General features: G+C 50.8%; 1 protein-coding gene across 2 annotated transcripts in view; it reads left to right on the forward strand.

Annotated features, from left to right (window-relative positions):
* ASCC3 (activating signal cointegrator 1 complex subunit 3) overlaps nucleotides 1-21,922 on the forward strand; it is a 2,962,611-nt gene that overhangs the window by 2,002,044 nt on the left and 938,645 nt on the right. For both annotated transcript variants that reach the window (XM_069606524.1, XM_069606525.1), the window contains exon 20: nucleotides 5,332-5,418. In XM_069606524.1, coding sequence (XP_069462625.1) covers nucleotides 5,332-5,418 — 87 coding nt within the window. The remainder of the gene's footprint in view (nucleotides 1-5,331; nucleotides 5,419-21,922) is intronic.

Below are 21,922 nucleotides of genomic sequence, written 5' to 3' on the forward strand. Positions count from 1 at the left end.
GGAGTCTACTCGAGATACTTCCTCGTGAAGAAGAAGACGGGAGGATGGCGCCCCATCCTAGACCTGCGACGTCTGAACAAGTTCATCAAGGCGCAGAAGTTCCGGATGGTCACCCTCCAGCACGTCCTGGGTCAGCTGGAGGAAGGAGACTTCCTATCGTCGTTGGATTTGGAGGATGCCTACTTCCACATTCCCATCCTAAAGGGGCACCGCAAATTCCTCAGATTCGTGGTCCAAGGGCGTCATTACCAGTTCAAAGCCCTTCCCTTCGGACTACGGTCGGCACCCAGGGTATTCACCAAGTGCCTCGCACCAGTGGCGGCGCAGCTGCGCCGCGAGTGGATTCACGTCTACCCCTACCTGGACGACTGGCTCATCCGCGCCAAGACGAGGGAGCTCGCCGTGGTCCACACGGCAAGGACCGTCCAACTCCTCACGGACCTGGGATTCTCCGTGAACTACGCCAAATCCCACCTGGTGCCCGCGCAAGTCGCACTGTTTCTGGGAGCGAGGCTCGACACAGTGTCCCTTCTGGCCTCCCCGTCGGAGGAGAGGACCAGGACCATCTTGGGCAAGGTGCAACGGATGTTGGTGGCCGACGCGGCCAAGGTGAGGTCCATCAAGTCCCTCCTCGGGATGATGTCTTCCTGCATCTACCTCATTCCCATGTGCAGGCTCCGGATGCGCCCGTTGCAAGAATTCCTGGATGCGCGCTGGATCCAGACGACGGGCAGCTTCGAGGAAAGGATCAAGCTCAACGAGAGTTTCCGATGAGCGATACGGTGGTGGGGCACCCGCGCGCATCTGACGGCGGGCATGGACTTCCAGACCCCAGCCCACCAGGAGACTGTGACCACGGATGCCTCCCTGGAAGGGTGGGGAGCGCACACCGAAAATCTGCACGCAAGGGGACTCTGGCTCCCGACGGAGAAGTCCCTGCATATCAACGTCCTGGAGCTCCGTGCAGTGTTTTGGGCCCTCAGGTCCTTCCTTCCGTCCCTCAAGGGCAAGGTGGTGAGGATCTTCACCGACAACACCACCACCATGTTTTACATCAGGAAACAGGGCGGAACCAGGTCCCCAGCGCTGTCCAAGGAGGCGCAGGACCTGTGGCATTGGGCCGTCGCCCAAGGGATTTTTCTGGTGCCGTTTCATCTGGCAGGGATAAAAAACACCATCGCCGACTCACTCAGCAGGGAGCTGCGCTCGTGCCACGAGTGGGAACTACGGCAGGATCTGGTGGATCGCCTCTTCCGACGGTGGGGCACACCCCAGATCGACCTGTTCGCGACGGCGACGAACACCAAGTGCCGGAGGTTCGCCAGCAGGTTTCCCCAGACGAGGAGCATGGGCGATGCTTTCTCGTTCCCCTGGGAGGGCCTGTTCCTCTACGCGTTCCCTCCCTTGCCTCTGCTAATCCGGCTCGTCAACCAGCTCAAGAGGTCACGGTGCAGGATGATCCTCGTCGCACCTGCGTGGCCGAGGCAGATATGGTTCCCGGACCTTCTGGACTTGTCAGCGTCCCCGCCGATCAAGCTGCCGGCGGACGCGGATCTACTCTCCAGGGAAGGAGGCGCCATCCTCCACCACGACCCGAAGTCGCTGAACTTGCAGGCCTGGCTCCTGCAGCGCTAGAGTTTGGAGGATACGACATACCGGCCGATTGCAGAGAGGTTCTTGCAAAGGCCAGGGCGTCCTCGACTCTTAAATGCTACGGACACAAATGGAAGAGGTTCTCTGTCTGGTGCCACGCACAGAAGATTAACCCTCTACGGATTACGGCCCCCCAAGTACTGCCGTACCTGCTGACGCTGGCCAAAGCTGGTCTGGCACACGCGTCCATCAAGATTCATCTTGCTGCGATCTCCCGATACACCAGAACCACGGGGCGGACGTCCTTGTGGTCTCATCGTCTGGTGAAAGAGTTCATGAAGGGACTGTTCAGATCGTTCCCGCCGGTGAAGGCTCCGGCCCCGGCGTGGGAGCTCAACGTGGTGCTGACCAAGCTCATGGGACCTCCGTTCGAGCCTCTGCACTCGGCCCCGTTGAAGTTTCTATCGTGGAAAACAGCTTTTCTTGTGGCCATCACCTCCGCACGACGAGTGGGAGAGATCCAGGCCCTGTCCTGCAAGGCCCCGTACTTGACTTTCCACGACACGAGGGTAGTGCTCAGGACGCACCCCTCCTTCATGCCCAAGGTGCCGTCGGACTTCCATCTCAACGAACCCTTGGTGTTGCCTGTGTTCTTCCCGTCGCCTTCGTCGCCGGCTGAGAGGACTTTGCACTCGCTGGATGTGGCTAGAGCGCTGAAGTTCTACGTAGACCGCACGAAGTGTTTTCGGAAGACGTCACAACTCTTTGTGAACTTTGGACCTGTCAATCAGGGGAAGGCTCTCTCGAAGGCTTCCATTTCCAGATGGCTCTCCGGCTGTATCATGTACTGTCATCGGTTGGCAAACCGACCGCTGCCTGGCCGTCCGAGAGCCCATTCCACCAGAGCGATCGCAGCTACCACGGCGTTCCTATCTGGTGTGCCCCTGCTGGACATATGCAGGGCTGCTACGTGGAGGTCGACGCACACCTTCACGAAATTCTACTGCGTCGACCGGGATTCCAGGGAGGAGTCCAGGGTCGGCCAAGCAGTGCTGCGCAACCTGTTCGCCTGAGGTGAGCCTGGTGAGGAGGTAAGATGCTTAATGTTGAGTTTATGTGATGCTTAATGTTGAGCCTTTGCCACCTCCCGTGGTTGTGCATGTGTGTACTGCTATGTATTCTTTATTCATGAGCATGTGAATCCATGCCAGACCCCATGCTGGAGAAGGAACAAGTTACTTACCTGTAACTGTTGTTCTCCAGCATGGGTCTGGCATGGATTCACATGCGAACCCTCCCGCCTACCCCTCTGCGGCTCTTCACTTGGTCATACTGCCACTTCACGTGCTTCCAAATCTGAAGATGGCTGCCAGAGGCGGTGCTTAGGTAGAGGGCAGTCATTGGCTGTGGTCAGTATGACGCAGAGACCAGTGATTGGTTATTACTACGAAAGACAGATCAGAAACGAAACTGATACTGGTTTTTTCTTTACCGAGGATTCCCAGCCTGACGACGGGGAATATTCATGAGCATGTGAATCCATGCCAGACCCATGCTGGAGAACAACAGTTACAGGTAAGTAACTTGTTCCTTGTTAGTTATAGATGTTGGAGTGATTGTGATTGCTTTTAACACGCCCTGCATTAAAGTGTCGTGTGTAGATATGGTTGAAATCGGCCAAATATATCCTATTAGAACAAAAAGAAAAAGACCGTAAGAATAGCGCTTTCTCGTGTCATAAAATGGTCACGTGGTGGCAGCGTGAGCCGCATCTCTTTTAATTGGCAGTTCGGTATGTTTCATTCTTTTGGTGAGAGGAAAATGAATAAGGATTGCCAGTGTTTCCCTCCTCCATGAGGCAGCTCTCTCTTCGGAAGCCATTCCATACCTGCCCCTTACCCACCAGCAATGGCAATCTACACCCGCAGGATAATGGGCAGTGCTCGGAGGGCCGCAGAGGTCACTGTCTAGGTAGTGGCGCACTGTCACCCCCTTGCAGTCAAGTGCATTATGCATACTCGCCAACATCCCACGTTCTCCTCGGGTAATGCAAGTCCAGTCGTTTTCTATTTGCACTCTGGCTCTTCAGTCCTGAGTACACACATTATTCTAAATCCAGCAATACATAAATTGCCAGAATGCAAAGGAAAATACAGCACTGGACAAGCACCCACCGAATGGCACACGTTGGTGCTGCAGGGGAAGACGAACAAAAAAGAGCGAGAAAGAGATAGAGACAGGATGAAAACACATGCACACCCGCAGATCAGCTGAAGTTAGTGAAATGGGTGACTTGTGATGTTGTGAGTGGTCTTCCATACTAAGGCAGTGTGCATTCTTTTATTCTGCATGGAGCCCTCTATTTGCATTAGGCAGTGTGCACTCTGGGGCCTGCAGATGAGAGCTCCTCCACCTTGAGAATGGGGACATTCTGTGATATGTAGTTCTGCTTAGGTGTCTGGCATGCATTCTAATATGCGTAGTCTGATAGAATCCTCTGTATTGAGTGGGCCAACCTTTTTTTACTGGGATGTGCAATTCTTTTGGGTAAGTCTCTGAACTCGGGTAGATGGTTAATTGTTAGAAAGTTGGTCCAATGTGAACATGTGAACGGTGTGATACAACGTATTTTCTGGACTTTGCAGTTCTCTGACACCATTTGTGTTGTTTAAAGGAAAGTGCAATCCTTTGGGCTCTTCTATAGTGAGTAGAGTAATGTTTATTCCTTGACTTGCAGCCTTGTATATGGCGGGAATGGAAGGCATCTGAATTGAAGCAAAGTGCCTCTTTTAACAGGTCATTCTGTTAAGGCGCCTATTGTGGTAGACTGGTTGGTTACGGGACATTTGCACTGCGTGAGCTGCAATTACGCAGATTAGCCTGCGAGGCATTCTGTATCCTCCATGCCCTGAATACAGTCATGTGCAGGGATCTATACCGATTGAGGCAAAGCGAATGTCTGCCTTAGTAACGAGTAGGAAGGACAAATTGCATTCTGATACATTCAACACTCAGTGCGATGGCAAGGTACGTGAATATCTGAACTCATCCACTACTCCTAAATGTCCCCATCTCCTGATACAGTGGCTGAGAACATAGCAGGTTCACAGTGGTGACCACTACCTTATGGAACACCATTCACAGAAACATGTCAAGCCACTTCTATGGCAAACTTCAGGAAACTCATAAGACCTGCCCCTCCATCCAAGATCGATGAACTTTCTCACTTCAACTTCAATCTCCACACCCGACTTTTCCCCCTCCACCGCGTTCCTCCTCTTCCTTGTGTTCACCTAATGCTTTCTTTTAGCACTAGTAAAAGGGTACTCTGTGTTGTGCACTTTGTAGGTACACAGACATGGGATGCTGTACCTAACTTAGAAGGGTGCACTTGCCATTTGAGCTGGAAATGGTTGCGATATCTGGCACACAAGGCTAGGTCTTTGCATAAGATGGCTATAGATGTGTGGGCTTGGCTGCACCCGTTATATGATGGTAGCACCTCCCCACCAGGAGATGTACTTAGCTCTGTGTATGTAAGGCTTTCCCTTAGGCTATGGTGGCTGTAGCTTGGCATGGGAAACTGCACAATAAAGCCAGACCTGCTGACTTTGTAAATCCTTTTTCTGTTTGCAGTTGCTGATCACCACTTCAATTCTCACAGGTTCTTTTTCATTTTGAACTGTTATTACGTTTTTAAAAATGCTTTCATGAAAACATGATTGTTTTTTTTTCTAGACTTTTAATGAACTGTTTGATGCCCACAAGACAGAAGGCGACATCCTTTCTATAGTATCAAAGGCCGAAGAGTTTGAACAGATCAAGGTAAGAGGTACTGCACCTACTTTAAATGGTGCTCTGTTTTACTTTACATACTATTTTGAGCTCGATCTTTTTTCAGGATTGGGTAACTACGAATGTGCCAATTGTTGCCATGTACTCGGCAGAGTTCTAAGGCAATCAAGTAGACCAAGTTCTGCACTGCATTACTAACAGGCTCTGCTGTGTATATTTCTGCATGAAAGGTGGTGCATTGCAAAGGTATACACATGATGTGAGCGGATGTTCCATGACACAGGGGATTGCCTTGAGGCATAGGGAAGATCATGGATGCCATGTTCATGTCCTTGTAAAAGCAGGAGAGCTGCACAGCATCACTGTTCATTCCCAGTGGGTATGAGTGGTGTAAGGGTGCAGATGTACGAATCTGACACAATGGTGGCATGGTGATTGGTAATGACATTTATGCAGGCAAAAACAAAGAGGATATCTATGTCTCCCTAACCCGGGGTTCCCTGCCTCTATTAAAGAACTAAGGAATCAGTCAGAATGTCCAAGTAAATACATGCCTACTTCTATCCCTCACAGCTGTAACTAATAAGCAGAAGGTAGCGGGTCTTTTTGGTCCAGAAGAATGACTCCCTTCTTCTGGATAGTGAGCCACAGTTCCAATTGTAGAGGGAATCTCGCCTGAGAGAATGACTTCCTTTTTCAGGCCTCAGTTCCTTTCCCCATTCCTTATTGACCATAGTTTCGCTTCACTATTGGGTTCCTGGAGAATGCCTCCCTTGTCCAGGTATTTGGTTCTCCGTGTCTCCACAGTGCCAGGGGAATGAGTCCCTTGCATGGGCCTTCTTTTGATTGGTCTCATGATACACAATCTTCCTTGGCTTCACATGGTAAAAAAGCCAAGAGGTATTGCTTCCTTCTCCTGATGTCTCTTGGTTTCACAGTTCACAAAGGCTGGACGGAATGACTCCCTTCCCCCAATCCCTTTAGCAGACTTCATTATCCAGTTCACACTGCCAGCGGGAATGCCTGCCTTCCCCAGGCTTGGTTTGCACTTCAAAAGTTCACAGTTCATATCAGTTCTTATGGGTTTGGGTCCCAGATCCAGGTATTTCTCTTTTCCTTTTGCAGTAGCCCTGGTTCACTATCCTGCCAGGTACTGTGACTACGAAGATGACTTAGGTTGTTCTTCATAAAATGGTGCCGGTCCCTGACTTGTATTCAGACACTTGTCAAATCATCTAAAGGTCAACCAACCATCCTGGCAACCCAGGTACCTTAAATGTGCTTGCCGGTGTTCGTCGGTCGGTCGCAGGCTCTTCTCTGTCTCCTTTCGGGCCTCTCGCGGCCTCTTCTGCTTTACGGTGTGCTGCGGGGGCTCCACAGTGTTTGATTTCTCACGGTCTGCACGTCTCCTGTCGACCGTGCGTTCGAGCTGCTTATCGATCCTGGACTCCTGCTTCTCCATGGCTCTGGTCGGTCACTCCTTAGTGGGCCGGATAGGGTCAACTCTGCCTGAAGAGTAGTATCCTCAGAAACAAACATCTCTGTTCTCTGCTCTGGTCTGCTTCCGGTCACGCTGTTTCTCCAGGGAGGGCTTCTCTCACCTTCCTGGTTTCCCTCTTCAGTTTTGAATGGGCTCTGGCCAATCAGGTTTCGGGAAAGATTAGACTGTTCAATCATATTCTCCTGAATGCTCGCTATTGTTCCGCACTTCATCCTCATCTCAGTAGTGATCTAGCGGTCTTCCAGTGAGTCAATTGGTCTCTCGCTCGTCTCACTAGATTGAGGATCCCACACTCTTCCTCGTCCCAGTACTTCCTATATCGGTGGTATGGCAAAAACATATACGAGCACTAGGGAAAGTATTGGTAGAGGGGGGTGGGAAGGTGTGTTAGTGTTAGGTGGGCTAGGGGATACCATGTTCTCCCCAGGTCATCACTAATCCAATAGGAGGCTTTCCTCCCCCATGAGATCCATCCGCTGAATACCACCCAAGGGGACCTTCAAGTAGTGGCCTCACAACCCTGACCTCATGGGAAGGGGTTCCGCCAAGGGGAGAAGTGACGACATATGGGAATTCGTCACAGTAGGTATGAAAAGATAAAACTAAAAAAGGGCACTGGGAACGCCAGAGGACTTTGGCTGAACATGGCTGTACAATAGCCAAATGTTATGTCAATGTGTTTTTATATTCCTTTCGCAATGATTTAGGAGTGCAAAATATTTTTTATTCAATCATAAAGATTTACTTTACTTTTTCCTATCTGCTCCCTCACCCACCAACCACGTATTAAGAGATTGTCCCTAGAGGATACGCAGTTTCATTTGAAATTATTGTGCCACAATTTTGTGCTCCTGAGTTCCTATTCAAAGGTCATCATTGTCAAATTATTTTTAGAAATTGAATGTTTCTATCTAATTTATAATCAACTGTCCCTGGGTACATGCTGCTTGATCGAGGCATATGAGCTCGAGAAGAGATACAAGGTAGAGTAGGAGATGTGTGCTGAGGCACCAATCATCTCAAAAGAGGATGGAAGGATGTGCCTTGCTTCTCTTCCCTCTTGAAATGGCCACATCATTTCATGCTTTACCTGCTCTTTATACTTTGCTCATGGGTCTGGCTCCCAGCTAAACCAGTTCCAAAAGATACTGCAGCTTGTTGTGTTTCAAGTGTCATATGATGTCATCTCTGATTTAGAGCATGAGTTGGTGTAGTAAGCCAATTCATGAAGTGTCAGCCAAAATCCCTTTTTGGAGCCACCGAGCTCACATGTGTTCCACTCTTAATGGCACTGGAATGTTGCATTCACAAACCTGCTTTCCTGGTTCTTGTTACCTCTCTTGACAGGGGCCAGAATGAAGATAACCATGTTGTACTCTCTGCTGTCCAACAGAAAAACCTACACTGTAGGGGCCTGCCTTTACCGTTGGGAATTTCTCATCCAGCCGAAGGCCTCCTTGCTGTAATATATGTCATCTTTCACAAATTGCTCTCGACACCCTTTATTCACCAAACTTTGTGTCCACACTCACTTCAGTTTGGGAGACTTTGGCCATAGTCTGACCCTGCAGTGTTGTACTAAGCGCACCCTCAAGTAACATTTTCTGGCTTGTTAATTTGCACTGAAAGAGTGTGATCTGTACTGTGCATTGGCCTGCAAGGTCTGCATGCCACTAATGGGCATTCCTGCCCACATTGTTACTCTGCGGCTGTTAATGTTAAATACAAAATATATTTTCTGCATACCAATGCCAGCTAGTTTGTAATGACCTATTCTAAGGCCCTTCCCTTTCCATCACAATAGCACCAACCTGTTATACTCCAACATTTAACAGTTAGCTACTACCCTGATTTTTAAGGAGGGAAGGGAACTAGCGGCTCAAACTTGGATAGCACTGTTGCACACATATATGTGCATTTTCCCTGTTACAGGTCCTGCACCAGTTGTTTTTATTAGATTGTAAACTAAATAAGGCCCCACGATGCTTAAAAAGAACATTTATTATAACTAATCAGCCAGCCTTTGTTCATTGTGGTGGAGAAGATTTCTGGCCTTGGCTGCACTGTAAGTGAACCTGAGGTGCATCCACTCTTGGTGAATTACCTTGGTGACCTATCGTTGGGCAAAGACAACACAAAGCTCCTCCCCTCTACACTGACTTTAGTGTGGATTACACAATGATGCCGATCCAATGCCTTTGTTGAAGACCCGGTCGTGCACTGAGGAGTTGTTAACCTTGCTGTGGATCGGGCAAGCTTTTAGAGACCGGCTACTGAGATGAGGCTGGCCTGACTGAGGACATCGATTTATCAGTGCCACTGCTAGTCTACCTCTGGGTGGCTGTGCGCTGGCAAAGCTGAGAGTTTAAGGTGTGTGGCCTTTATAGACATGGAGTTCTCCAGGACAAGGTCCCGAAAGCTCTGGAGGCCTCTGGCTTTCCTGATCGATGGAGAATGACACTGGTGGAGCCCATGAAATTCTACATATTTTTAGTGGAGGAGGTGAAGCTCACATACTGATTTGGAGATGATCACTGATGCAGATTGACTTCTATGGTAGGAGCTATTGGCAATCCATCTACTCTCTTTCTGTTATACATAGTTATACATTGTGTGGCGACAAGGAATGATGAGACTGACCAAGTGGTGCCATAGTGGTTGCTATAAATGTTTATTAAAAGAAAAGACAAACCCATATAACCCTAACTGTATTGGGGTTTTCCTACCTAAACTAAAGAAAGTAAGATGCTCGTTTAGAAGTATGTGAAAGTCCAAATCAAAAATCACTGTCCCAGTCAAAAGCTCCTATGCTATCTCTGTCACTACAATGAACACATACTAAAGTTCTGGTTCTGATTGTTACCCAGGAGAATGACTCCCTTCTCATGGATGCCGAAAATGACAAGTCTTCTCAAAAGTAAATGTTCTCCAGCATGGGGTCTGGCATGGATTCACATGCTCATGAATATTCCCCGTCGTCAGGCTGGGAATCCTCGGTAAAGAAAAAACCAGTATCAGTTTCGTTTCTGATCTGACTTTCGTAGTAATAACCAATCACTGGTCTCTGCGTCATACTGACCACAGCCAATGACTGCCCTCTACCTAAGCCCCACCTCTGGCAGCCATCTTCAGATTTTTACCGCACGTTCATGTGTTGGGATCCTCGTGCTATTGCTCTCGAGCGTTAGTGCTATTTTTTCACGTTTTTTCTCAAAAAATTCGTTCTTTCGGTCAAAAGAGCCTCAAGCTCCACCGACTCTCCATCCGATCAACGGGGACCCGTGTCGGATTCGTCTGCGCCCCTCAAGGGTGAAGATTTCGTCGAGCTACGCTTTTGGAGGACTCCAGAAGTTTCTCAGGCCCGGTCATGGCCCAGGAGAAGGGAAGCTCGACGCCCGGAAAGCTGTTCAGGGTCTGCCCTGGATGCCAGCTGCAGAACGTCTTCAAGGAGGACGAACACTCTTTTTGTCTTTACTGCCTTCATGAGGACAAGACGCACGTGGAGAAGGACTGTGCGTTTTGCGGCAACATGTCGGAGCGGACCATGAAGGACCGCCATCAACGTCTTGCCAACTGGCTAGAAGGGAAGAGCCCGTCCGGCGAGAAGAAGAGGAAGAAATCCGAGCGGTCTTCTAAGACCTTTGAGGACGCCCCGGCGACGGGGGTCCAACATAAGGCCAAGCACCGCGAGTCCACTGGCACCGGGAGCGCCGAACGGTCGGGCTCTACGGGCGCCAGGCAGGGCGCACCCTCCCCGGTACCATCAACCACGAGCCAACGCTCTGGGTCGGGTAAGAGGAAGGCCGAGCACCCGGCGAAGCTCCTGGAGAGGCCCCGGTCGAGCTCGAAGGCGGAGGGGGAGCGAGGCAGTGTCCCCCCCTCAAGGATAAGGCGGTGAGCGCACCTAAGGTGGTGAAGGCCTTAATCCATCCGGCCAAGCCCTCTATCGAAACTGTCGCGGCGGCCCTGGCTCAGCCTGTGGAGGCTACACCAGTGGTGGCGACTTCGGGGCTCAGAGTCTCCCTGCCACCTCGGAGGGAATCCTCTTTTGTGCCCATCGATAGGACCCCCATGAAATCCCCCGTGGGGAAGAAAAAGGGGGGGCAGGGCGTCGTCGTAGATTCGGCTTCAACCTCGGAGGAGGAGCTGGTCGAGGTCTTAAGCCACGGCCTCGGCGTGGAAGAAGACCGGCCCGTCGGGATGGATCCAGACGCAGGTGACGACGACATCGTCGAGGGTACCGACGAGGCCCCTGATCGCCCGTCGGATTCCCCTCTGCCAGCGCCGCAAGACAACTCGGCGGCCATTTTGTTGGCTATACAGTCCTTATGCTCAGAGATAAGGACGAGACTACCGTTGCCGACGGAGGAACCTCTCCCGTCGGGGGACCCAGAACCAGGACCTTCGGGTGTTCCCCCTACCAAGAAAAGAAGGATCCACCCTCCACCTCCTTTTCAACCGTCGCGCCCCGTCCAGCCCTCCTCCCCGTCCACCCGAGGGGATGATACGGGGACTGACACGGCAGCGACAGGTACGGACGACGAGGTATACGACGAGGATCTACCGTCGTCACCTCCCACCAGGGCTTCTCCACCCGACGAGATTGGATCGTTCCACTCCATGATCGCCAGGGCATCCGAGCTTTTCCAACTCTGCCCTGAGGAGAAGAAAAAGGAAGGATTCCTTTATCAACGGCACGAGGCCAAGAGGAAGACGGTCCTCGCAGTGCCTCTATTGGACGACATTTGGGATGAGGGCCTCACCCTCCTCAAGAACCCTTCCACGATGCCAGCTAGAAGAGACCGGTACGAGAAGAAGTACCGGGTCCCGGACGCGGCCCCCCTGTGCCTCCGGGCGCAGCCTACCCCGGACTCCGTCGTCTCTGCGGCGGCCAGGAAGAAAGTGTGGGGGGGTGCGGCCTCCACATCGACTTCCCCACCGGATGGCGAGGGAAAGAAATTGGACGCTATGGGACGCAGGGTCATCTCGTCTGCAGCGACGACGATTAAAGCGGCCAACGCCTTGGCTGTCGTGGCCCGCTACGACAGGGAGCTCTGGTACAAACTGGCTCCCCTGCTGGACTTCCTGCCGGACGACAAGAGGGCAGACGCCCTGGAGATCCTGCAGGAAGGTGAGGTAGCTTCGGACCACGCCATTACCGTTGCGACGGACATCGCCGACACTGGGTTCCGCCAGTTGGGCAACGGCGTTTGCCTTAGGAGGCGTGGATGGCTCAAGGCTACGGACTTCCGTCAAGACGTTCAGACCAGAGTCCTGGACATGCCCTTCGATGGGAAGAACCTGTTTGGGAAAACAGTGGACGATTCCCTTCAGGCCATTAAAGCGGACACTGAGACGGCCCGGGCCCTTGGAGTTCTGCAACAACGACGGACGCCCTTTCGGAGCAGCGGAGGCAACGGCGCCTCCAAAGGTTCCGGCGGCGGTTTCTCCACCTACCGTCAAGCGGCCCGCTCGTCGTCTCAGGAGGCCTACAGAGGACGAGGCAAGTCTAGCGGACCCCGCCGTCGTCGCCAAGGAGGTCAAGGCGGCAAAGCCTCGTCGAAGCAGGATTGAACCGGCCGTGGGGTCGGGCCCCCACCAAAGCACCCCAGTGGGAGGCCGGCTGGCGAGCTTCGTCAGCGTGTGGGAGTCCATCTCCACCGACCGTTGGGTGCTGGACGCCTTGGCCCGGGGCCACGCGCTCGAGTTTCAAAGAAGGTGTCCGCGCGTCCCCCCCGTGGCCAGGAAAGAACTTCACGTCCCTCAACTTCTCCTGGAGGTAAAGGCGATGCTCAGGAAGGGCGCCATCGAACTCGTCCCAAAGAGGCTTCGGGGCTCCGGAGTTTACTCGAGATACTTCCTCGTGAAGAAGAAGACGGGGGGATGGCGCCCCATCCTGGACCTGCGACGTCTGAACAAGTTCATCAAGGCGCAGAAGTTCCGGATGGTCACCCTCCAGCACGTCCTGGGTCAGCTGGAGGAAGGAGACTTCCTGTCGTCGTTGGATTTGGAGGATGCCTACTTCCATATTCCCATCCTAAAGGGGCACCGAAAATTCCTCAGGTTTGTGGTCCAAGGGCGTCATTACCAGTTCAAAGCCCTCCCCTTCGGACTACGGTCGGCACCCAGGGTATTCACCAAGTGCCTCGCACCGGTGTGGGCGCAGCTGTGCCGCGAGGGGGTCCACGTCTACCCCTACCTGGACGACTGGCTCATCCGAGCCAGGACGAGGGAGCTCGCCGTGGTTCACACGGCAAGGACCGTTCAACTTCTCACGGACCTGGGATTCTCCGTGAACTACGCCAAATCCCACCTGGTACCCGCGCAAGACGCTCTGTTTCTGGGAGCGAGGCTCAACACAGTGTCCCTTCTGGCCTCCCCATCGGAGGAGAGGACCAGGACCATCCTGGGCAAGGTGCAGCGGATGTTGGTGGCCGACGCGGCCAAGGTGAGGTCCATCAAGTCCCTCCTCGGAATGATGTCTTCCTGCATCTACCTCATTCCCATGTGCAGGCTCCGGATGCGCCCGTTGCAGGAGTTCCTGGACGCGCGCTGGATCCAAACGACGGGCAGCTTCGAGGAAAGGATCACACTCGACGAGAGTTTCCGACGAGCGATCCGGTGGTGGGGCTCCCGCGCGCATTTGACGGCGGGCATGGACTTCCAGACCCCAGCCCACCAAGAGACAGTGACCACGGATGCCTCCCTGGAAGGGTGGGGAGCGCACACCGAAAATGTGCACGCAAGAGGCCTTTGGCTCCCGACGGAGAAATCCCTACATATCAACGTCCTGGAGCTCCGTGCAGTGTTTTGGGCCCTCAGGTCCTTCCTCCCGTCCCTCAAGGGCAAGGTGGTGAGGATCTTCACCGACAACACCACCACCATGTTTTACATCAGGAAACAGGGCGGAACCAGGTCCCCAGCACTGTCCAAGGAGGCGCAGGATCTGTGGCATTGGGCCGTCGCCCAAAGGATATTTCTGGTGCCGTTTCATCTGGCAGGGATAAAAAACACCATCGCCGACTCACTCAGCAGGGAGCTGTGCTCGTGCCACGAGTGGGAGCTACGGCAGGATCTAGCGGATCGCCTCTTCCGACGGTGGGGCACACCCCAGATCGAGAAGTGCCGGAGGTTCGCCAGCAGGTTTCCCCAGGCGAGGAGCATGGGCGATGCTTTCTCGTTCCCCTGGGAGGGCCTGTTCCTCTACGCGTTCCCTCCTTTGCCACTGCTAATCCGGCTCGTCAACCAGCTCAAGAGGTCACGGTGCAGGATGATCCTCGTCGCACCTGCGTGGCCGAGGCAGATATGGTTCCCGGACCTTCTGGACTTGTCAGCGTCCCCGCCAATCAAGCTGCCGGTGGACGCGGATCTACTCTCCAGGGAAGGAGGCGCCATCCTCCACCACGACCCGAAATCGCTGAACTTGCAGGCCTGGCTCCTGCAGCGCTAGAGTTTGGAGGATACGACATACCGGCCGACTGCAGAGAGGTTCTTGCAAAGGCCAGGGCGTCCTCGACTCTTAAATGCTACGGACACAAATGGAAGAGGTTCTCTGTCTGGTGCCACGCACAGAAGGTTAACCCTCTACGGATTACGGCTCCCCAAGTACTGCCGTACCTGCTGACGCTGGCCAAAGCTGGACTGGCACACGCGTCCATCAAGATTCATCTTGCTGCGATCTCCCGATACACCAGAACCACGGGGCGGACGTCCTTGTGGTCTCATCGTCTGGTGAAGGAGTTCATGAAGGGACTGTTCAGATCGTTCCCGCCGGTGAAGGCTCCGGCCCCGGCGTGGGAGCTCAACGTGGTGCTGACCAAGCTCATGGGACCTCCGTTCGAGCCTCTGCACTCAGCTCCGTTGAAATTTCTGTTGTGGAAAACGGCGTTCCTTGTGGCCATCACCTCCGCACGACGAGTGGGAGAGATCCAGGCCCTTTCCTGTAAGGCCCCGTACTTGACTTTTCACGGCACGAGGGTAGTGCTCAGGACGCACCCCTCCTTCATGCCCAAGGTACCGTCGGACTTCCATCTCAACGAACCCTTGGTGTTGCCTGTGTTCTTCCCGTCGCCTTCGTCGCCGGCTGAGAGGACTTTGCACTCGCTGGATGTGGCTAGAGCGCTGAAGTTCTACGTGGACCGCACGAAGTGCTTTCGGAAGACATCACAACTCTTTGTGAACTTTGGACCTGTCAATCAGGGGAAGGCTCTCTCGAAGGCTTCCATTTCCAGATGGCTCTCCGGCTGTATCATGTACTGTCACCGGTTGGCAAACCGACCGCTGCCTGGCCGTCCGAGAGCCCATTCCACCAGAGCGATCGCAGCTACCACGGCGTTCCTATCTGGTGTGCCCCTGTTGGACATATGCAGGGCTGCTACGTGGAGGTCGACGCACACCTTCACGAAGTTCTACTGCGTCGACCGGGATTCCAGGGAGGAGTCCAGGGTCGGCCAAGCAGTGCTGCGCAACCTGTTCGCCTGAGGTGAGCCTGGTGAGGAGGTAAGATGCTTAATGTTGAGTTTGATGTAATGCTTAATGTTGAGCCTTTGCCACCTCCCGTGGTTGTGCATGTGTGTACTGCTATGTATTCTTTATTCATGAGCATGTGAATCCATGCCAGACCCCATGCTGGAGAAGGAACAAGTTACTTACCTGTAACTGTTGTTCTCCAGCATGGGTCTGGCATGGATTCATATGCGAACCCTCCCGCCTACCCCTCTGCGGCTCTTCACTTGGTCATACTGCCACTTCACGTGCTTCCAAATCTGAAGATGGCTGCCAGAGGTGGGGCTTAGGTAGAGGGCAGTCATTGGCTGTGGTCAGTATGACGCAGAGACCAGTGATTGGTTATTACTACGAAAGTCAGATCAGAAACGAAACTGATACTGGTTTTTTCTTTACCGAGGATTCCCAGCCTGACGACGGGGAATATTCATGAGCATGTGAATCCATGCCAGACCCATGCTGGAGAACAACAGTTACAGGTAAGTAACTTGTTCCTTCCAAGCTTTTCATAACAAACTAACAGTTCTACAAGATCCTTGTGGGGCTATGAGAATGACTCCCGTCTCCTAGCTGGTTCCCCAATGTTCTTTCAACAAAACATGAAGTTCTTTCAACCAGAGTATAACACACTCAACTTCCTTCGTACCCTTTTGCTTGTCCCCACTGGGACAACGAAGATGCTCCCCGAGTTCCTCTCCACTTGTGAAACTGCCCAGGGAATTATGTAGAAAGTGGTTTACTATGTTCTCTGCTTCTTCATAATTTACAGTCTTGAGTCTTCCCGGCCCCATCCCAGACTTTTATTTGTTCCTGGTACCTTCTCCCCAGGAACTCTTCACCGCTAGTGTCAGGGTTCACAGGTCCTCCTGCTATGCTTCAACTTCTTCTTTCTCGCTACTTGTGCGGGCCTGCTTCTCTTTGCGGCCAATTGTTGCTGGCAATCTTGGTGTAGTTGTCAGACCACTTGGTCCACCCACTACAGGTCACGCTATCACCACAGTCTCTTGTAATGTCTGCACATTTGTGGCTCGGTTGTATGCTACGGTAGGTGGTCTCAGCACGGTAGTCAGACCGGTCCACCCACTGCAGGTCGGGCCACCATCTTTCTGTTTCTCTGGGTTTTCTGTGCCGGTTCCCAACCGACTCGCACAGATGCTTCTCGGGCATCCCGCTGTTCATCTCCTGGATTTTAGAGACGTGCCTTACTGCAGTCTCCCGAAGCCGAAGCTCGACCTTATGTGCTTGGTGGCTTCCTCACTTGCTGGGTTGCGCTTCTAACGTACAACAGCTCTCAGCATACCAGAACCGCATGGGACATTGACAGATGGGTCAGAAGATGACAAAGAACCCAATTCTCCTTTGCTGTTCAGTTTAAATAACGGGGAAGACCCCAGGGTAACATCAGTGCAATTGACAGCAGCTGCTCGAGCCATTGTCACTCTCGATTTTAGCATTCTCAATCTCTTCTTCGTCCCTGTACCTATGACATCAGGGTGGTTTGATATTTTACAATAACACATGGTTTTGGACATGAGCTTATTTGTAGAAGCCTGCGGGTTTGGGGTTTAAAGGGGCTGCGACTCCCAATTGCATCCTCATCCCCAGGAGAAAAGTTCCTCCTCATGAGTTTCTCCATCACGTTAACCTCCAGGGGTACTATTGGTTAGCAGCCTCATTGAACGGGGCTTCCTCCTACCCCCGGAAGGAAGTGACGCTAGTTGAAGGATCGTCACAATTGGCTTCAGTGTTTTGATGTCTAGAGGGCATCTCAATTGTTCTCACTTTTGGGGATTTGCTTACCTATTTGTTACATTCAGGTCTTCCAGGATTGGTGATAAATAACCTTCCGCAATCACTCAGTAATTTTATTGTGCAGCTAGCATGGTATTCAATCAAATAATCATGATTTGTGTCTCTCTAAAATATGGATGCATGAGAGTATCCATCTTCATTGGCCTTCATAAAATGCCCATCTATGCTTCCCCACTTTTACATTTTAGTCGCAGTACAATGTTTTCTTTCAATTACGTACGTTCTAGAGTGACAGTGCTCATTTGTTTCAGCACTAGGGTTATGTGTCCGTCCTTCTAGGCCCAAGAACCAAAAAGGTCAGGCAGCCAATGAGAGCTTCTGTCCCAAACCACCCCTTGAATAACGGATCATGGACTGAGAAAGAAGCCCCAGAGTCGTAGCCTGACTGCCGTTCAATGGGAAGAACAAAATGAGATGATAGAAGGTGGTCACCGGGATAGGAGAGTTGCTGCGATGGGAGCCTGAAGACAGGCTGTGAGAGAGATAGAAGCACGAGAATTAATAGCAGGAATGAGGCCCCTGTGCCCCAGGTTGTCTGGACCTCTGTTTTTGGAAAACTCACTGGTCTGTGTGAGTTCAGAGAGCAGAAGAATCGGTGGAGTCAATTACCATAAGATAGAAGAATACCCTAGCTGTAAGAGCAGCAGACTCTCCTTTCTTACTGTAAGAAAGACATGGTATCAAAGTAAGACAGGCACAAGTGACCACAGTTCAAGGGTTTTTATTCAACTTTATCAAGGTTGTGGTAAATGCCTTTCTAAACCTAAATAAAAAAATGGGAGCAAGCTACGAAATCAAATAATAATAACACAGTCCTAGTGGAGTCTCGTCAAAATAAAAGTGCCTATACTAAAAAACCTATTGCCAATCCTTACCGCTAACTTACAAATAGTGTGGGGAAATGTCCATGAAAAAGAAAGAAGAAGAAGTGTTCACAAAATGATAAGTCAGGATGTTCAGGTCTTTGGCCCCCCCTTCCCCACATTTTCAGCACGGGACAGGGCGATTCACTTGAGCATAGCACACTCTTGGGCTTCTTCGGCACGAGGACACAGTTCCAGTACAAGCATCCAAGACTTCTATGCCCAAGTCTCTTAAGTTATCAAACCTCTCCTGATTCAGAGGGCCTGATGTATCAAACAAACGAAAAGTTCCTTTCCAACTATTCAAGTAGGGCGATTCACTCTTCGCCCTGGATTGCCCTCAGCCGGACTCAGATCCCTTTTGTACCACAATCTTTTCCCACTTGACTCACAGTTCACCCCGGATTCAACTCGGGTTCGGATCCCTTTCACCCAATTAGTCTCCCTCAGCCGGGCTCAGACCAATTACAGTTTGTATTAGCTATTGAAGACTTTCAAATGTGCACAGGGTTTGGCTTGACCCATTGCAGGACCACTTTGATTTCACAGCTCACAATTTTACACTCTGAGTTGGATACCTAACAGAGACCTTCAAATGAGCACCCACGTGGTGCCGGACCACTCTGTATATGGTATCTTGGGTTGCCTGCCAAAGTTCAATAACAAAATTCAGTAGGTCCTCATTACAAGTTTCGATTTATTTCAGAGGTAAATCCTCTGAAATACCACCAAGCGGATTTACAGTTACCACCACTTGGTCAGGCGGAATTTCCGCCTGATTACACGTGGTGGTAGCAGTGTAAATCCCCATTTACATCGGGTACATCGGACACAATAGGGCTTTTTTAGTGGAATTACCGTAGCAGAATTACCACCGTGGTAATTCCGCCTATTCGGCCGATTTTTTGGGGGGCGTTGAGTGGCAAGATTTACCTCCAGGGTTTTGCTGGAGGTAAAACATCCACTCAAAGCCAAAACTCATAATTTGGCATAGTGGTAAAATTGGAGGTAACTCAGTTACTTCCAATTTTACCACTTACTGCCATACTCGTAATGAGGCCCATGATGACTTCTTTGGTTCCAATTATACTTGCGTCGCTCATCGCCAACACTTAACAAAATTCTCTTTATACAAAGTGGCCACTTGCAACCTTGGTCCTAACACAGAATGGTCTGCTATCAGCCTCTCCGACTCACCTGCTGTGCTGACTTTACTGGCGCTGCTTTGTTGTGGGAGCCAAAGATAGTACCAAGGCAGCAATCGCTCCTCCCCGCTGCGGCTATCAATGCGGTAGAGCCCGGGTACCTTTGACACACAATGCACCTTTCTTTAGCTTCGATTTCCAGTCATTTGTTTCTTATTCTCGAGGGCGCGTGAAAGTAGCGGTTTTTCTCCGAAAAGGCCAAGGGCAATTTCCTCCTTGCAACTCTTTCTGGTCTTGCTGTCTTTCTCCTCGTATTAAACTGCCATCTCAGAACTGCTGCTTTCTGGTGTGTTTTGCCTTGCTCTGTGTGTGCCTTCGTGGTCCGCCTTTTGTCTGCGTGAGGAAGTGGGATGGAAGTCATGTGTGTGTAATTATCAGTAAGTGCCTGACCCTTGTGTTGGGACATGTCAGGTAAACAGCTTGGGTGTTAGTTCGTTTTCTCTCACAGTCTCTGAGAAAGTGTGTGTCAGTAAAAAAGGGGGTGGGGGAGAGTTGAGTTCCTAGGTATCCTGGTAGGATGGGGAAAAGGTGTTTATAAGGAAGGGGTTACCGCGTCTCACCCTCCGGTGTCCCACTTCCACTCCCTAGGACCAGGTGATCCTCCCGCATTGGTCCCACTTCCACTCCCTAGGACCAGGTGATCCTCCCGCATTGGTCCACTCTCAGGAGCTGGATCCTAAAGCGATGGCCGTGTCCTGGCCACCTGGATGACATATTCCCGAGGACTGGCAGGTAAGACACCTTCAGGTTTCTCACATTACCCTATCTACATATGCCCTAACTATTTAAAACTTAGTACCACTTTGGAGGAAGGAGTACTTTGGCTGCAGACTGATGGCAGGCATGATTCAAGAGCAAAAGGAAAGCGTATTGTCAGCTGGCAATACGCAAACGTTACTAAGACGCTGGCTGCTGGCTTTGCTCTCCCCTTATTCCAGTGGGACCGGAACTGATGATATCCTACTTCAGGTCTGTGCTCGGCCACACTTTATTCTGGCCCATGAGGCGTCATCTTGGAAACAGGCGCAGCGTTCCATGCCAGTTTGTTTATGGTCGCCCTGGTGCAGTTAGGGACATGCGTCTTTTGAAGCCTCAATGGCTTTGTTGCTGGGCCAGCCCCCAGTGAGACGGGGGAGGTGACGGGGGGGGGGGGGTCGAGGCGCTTCCGGGCTCAAGTGGGGATGCGTCCTAACAATGGTGATGAAGTGGGGTTGGTGCGTGGCTAGTCTTCAGTGTACACGTCCAGCTAATAACCATCATCAAGTTCCTAGACTTCAGTGCCACAGTGCTCAGTCTGCTTTAATACATTGCAGCAGTGATGGCTGGATGAGGTGCAGCATTTTTACAGCTTGGGCGGGGAAGGGACCCAGATATTTTCTTAAATGATTGGGGCAATAGTGTTGTCGGGCTCCGGGATGTCGATTCACACTTGATAATGCAGGCCTGCGATGTTCAATACAGTAACTGCAGTATTAGTGGTGCATGATCTGCACACTGCTTATAAGTATCATTGCATCGTTTCTCAACTACGTTCACTGACATGAAATCCGAACAGTCTGTTGGCATAAGGAAATCCTTGCAAACGAAAAAAAAGATTAACCTTTGAAGAGAAAACTACAAGTAGTTGCAGATCATTTGTGATTTACAAGCTCACGTATATCAAGATGAAACACAAATGTTGCATTTATCTTCATGAGGGCATCCATGCAGATTTAGCATAGAAAAAGAATTCTCCCTTTGTGTCTATGTACATAAATATCTTCAAATAAACTGTGGTTTAGTGCTGAAGTGACATCCCTCCTCTCCGGAGAGAAAATCTGGCAATTCACTCATCCTTAAACCACTCGTGAGTTTTTGTTATCCTTCCTGTATATCAATGACATTTTGACTTTGACATTAATGCATTCCGCAAAAAAAGTCCACCTTTCAAATGAAACATCTGCCCCCTTTAACTAAAGTTCTCCTTAAAGTAGGCTGTCCTCAGATCAGCGGGTATGTAGATCTACGCGCTCGCTTTGGAGAACGGGGATCATCAAAGATAATGTGAAAAAAGGCATGCATTATTCAGTCTGCCGCTATGAATATTGTTTTACTTGCACTAAGACTTAATCTTATTAACAGAGAAAACTTTAATGCAATGAATCATAGTACTTCACAGTTCCGAGGCATGAATGTATTATGCCAAATGTTGGCTATATGACGATAATGAATGCAGTCAATGTTAATTCAAGATTGCTCTAATCCAAATGGACAGAGGTTTCACTATGGTTAAATAAAAAAAATGAAATCTCATCAGTTGGAAGATGCTTGGGTCAGAAGATTAAATTGTTTAGCATATCATTTTTTCTCTGTCTGGCCATCTTAATATTAGTGATGAATATTACAATATAATTGTGTCATTAAAGATAGCTTTAATCAGGGCCTGCTAGTCATGGAATATCTGTTCTATGCTAAATTACAACAGTGGTGAAATGTATGTTCAGTTAGTAAGAATAGTGGGAAAGTGCTTTTAATGTAAATATTTGCATATTTGACTGCCATCGAGCCTAACCCCCGATAAAGTGCTTTCAGTGTTTTTATTTTGGTAAAACATGCTTGCTCTGTGCACCTTCAATGAGAAATCATAGATCATACATATTTCTTGGTTG

Source organism: Ambystoma mexicanum, chromosome 4p (assembly GCF_040938575.1).
Source record: "Ambystoma mexicanum isolate Mex_15411 chromosome 4p, UKY_AmexF1_1, whole genome shotgun sequence".
NCBI lineage: Eukaryota > Metazoa > Chordata > Amphibia > Caudata > Ambystomatidae > Ambystoma > Ambystoma mexicanum.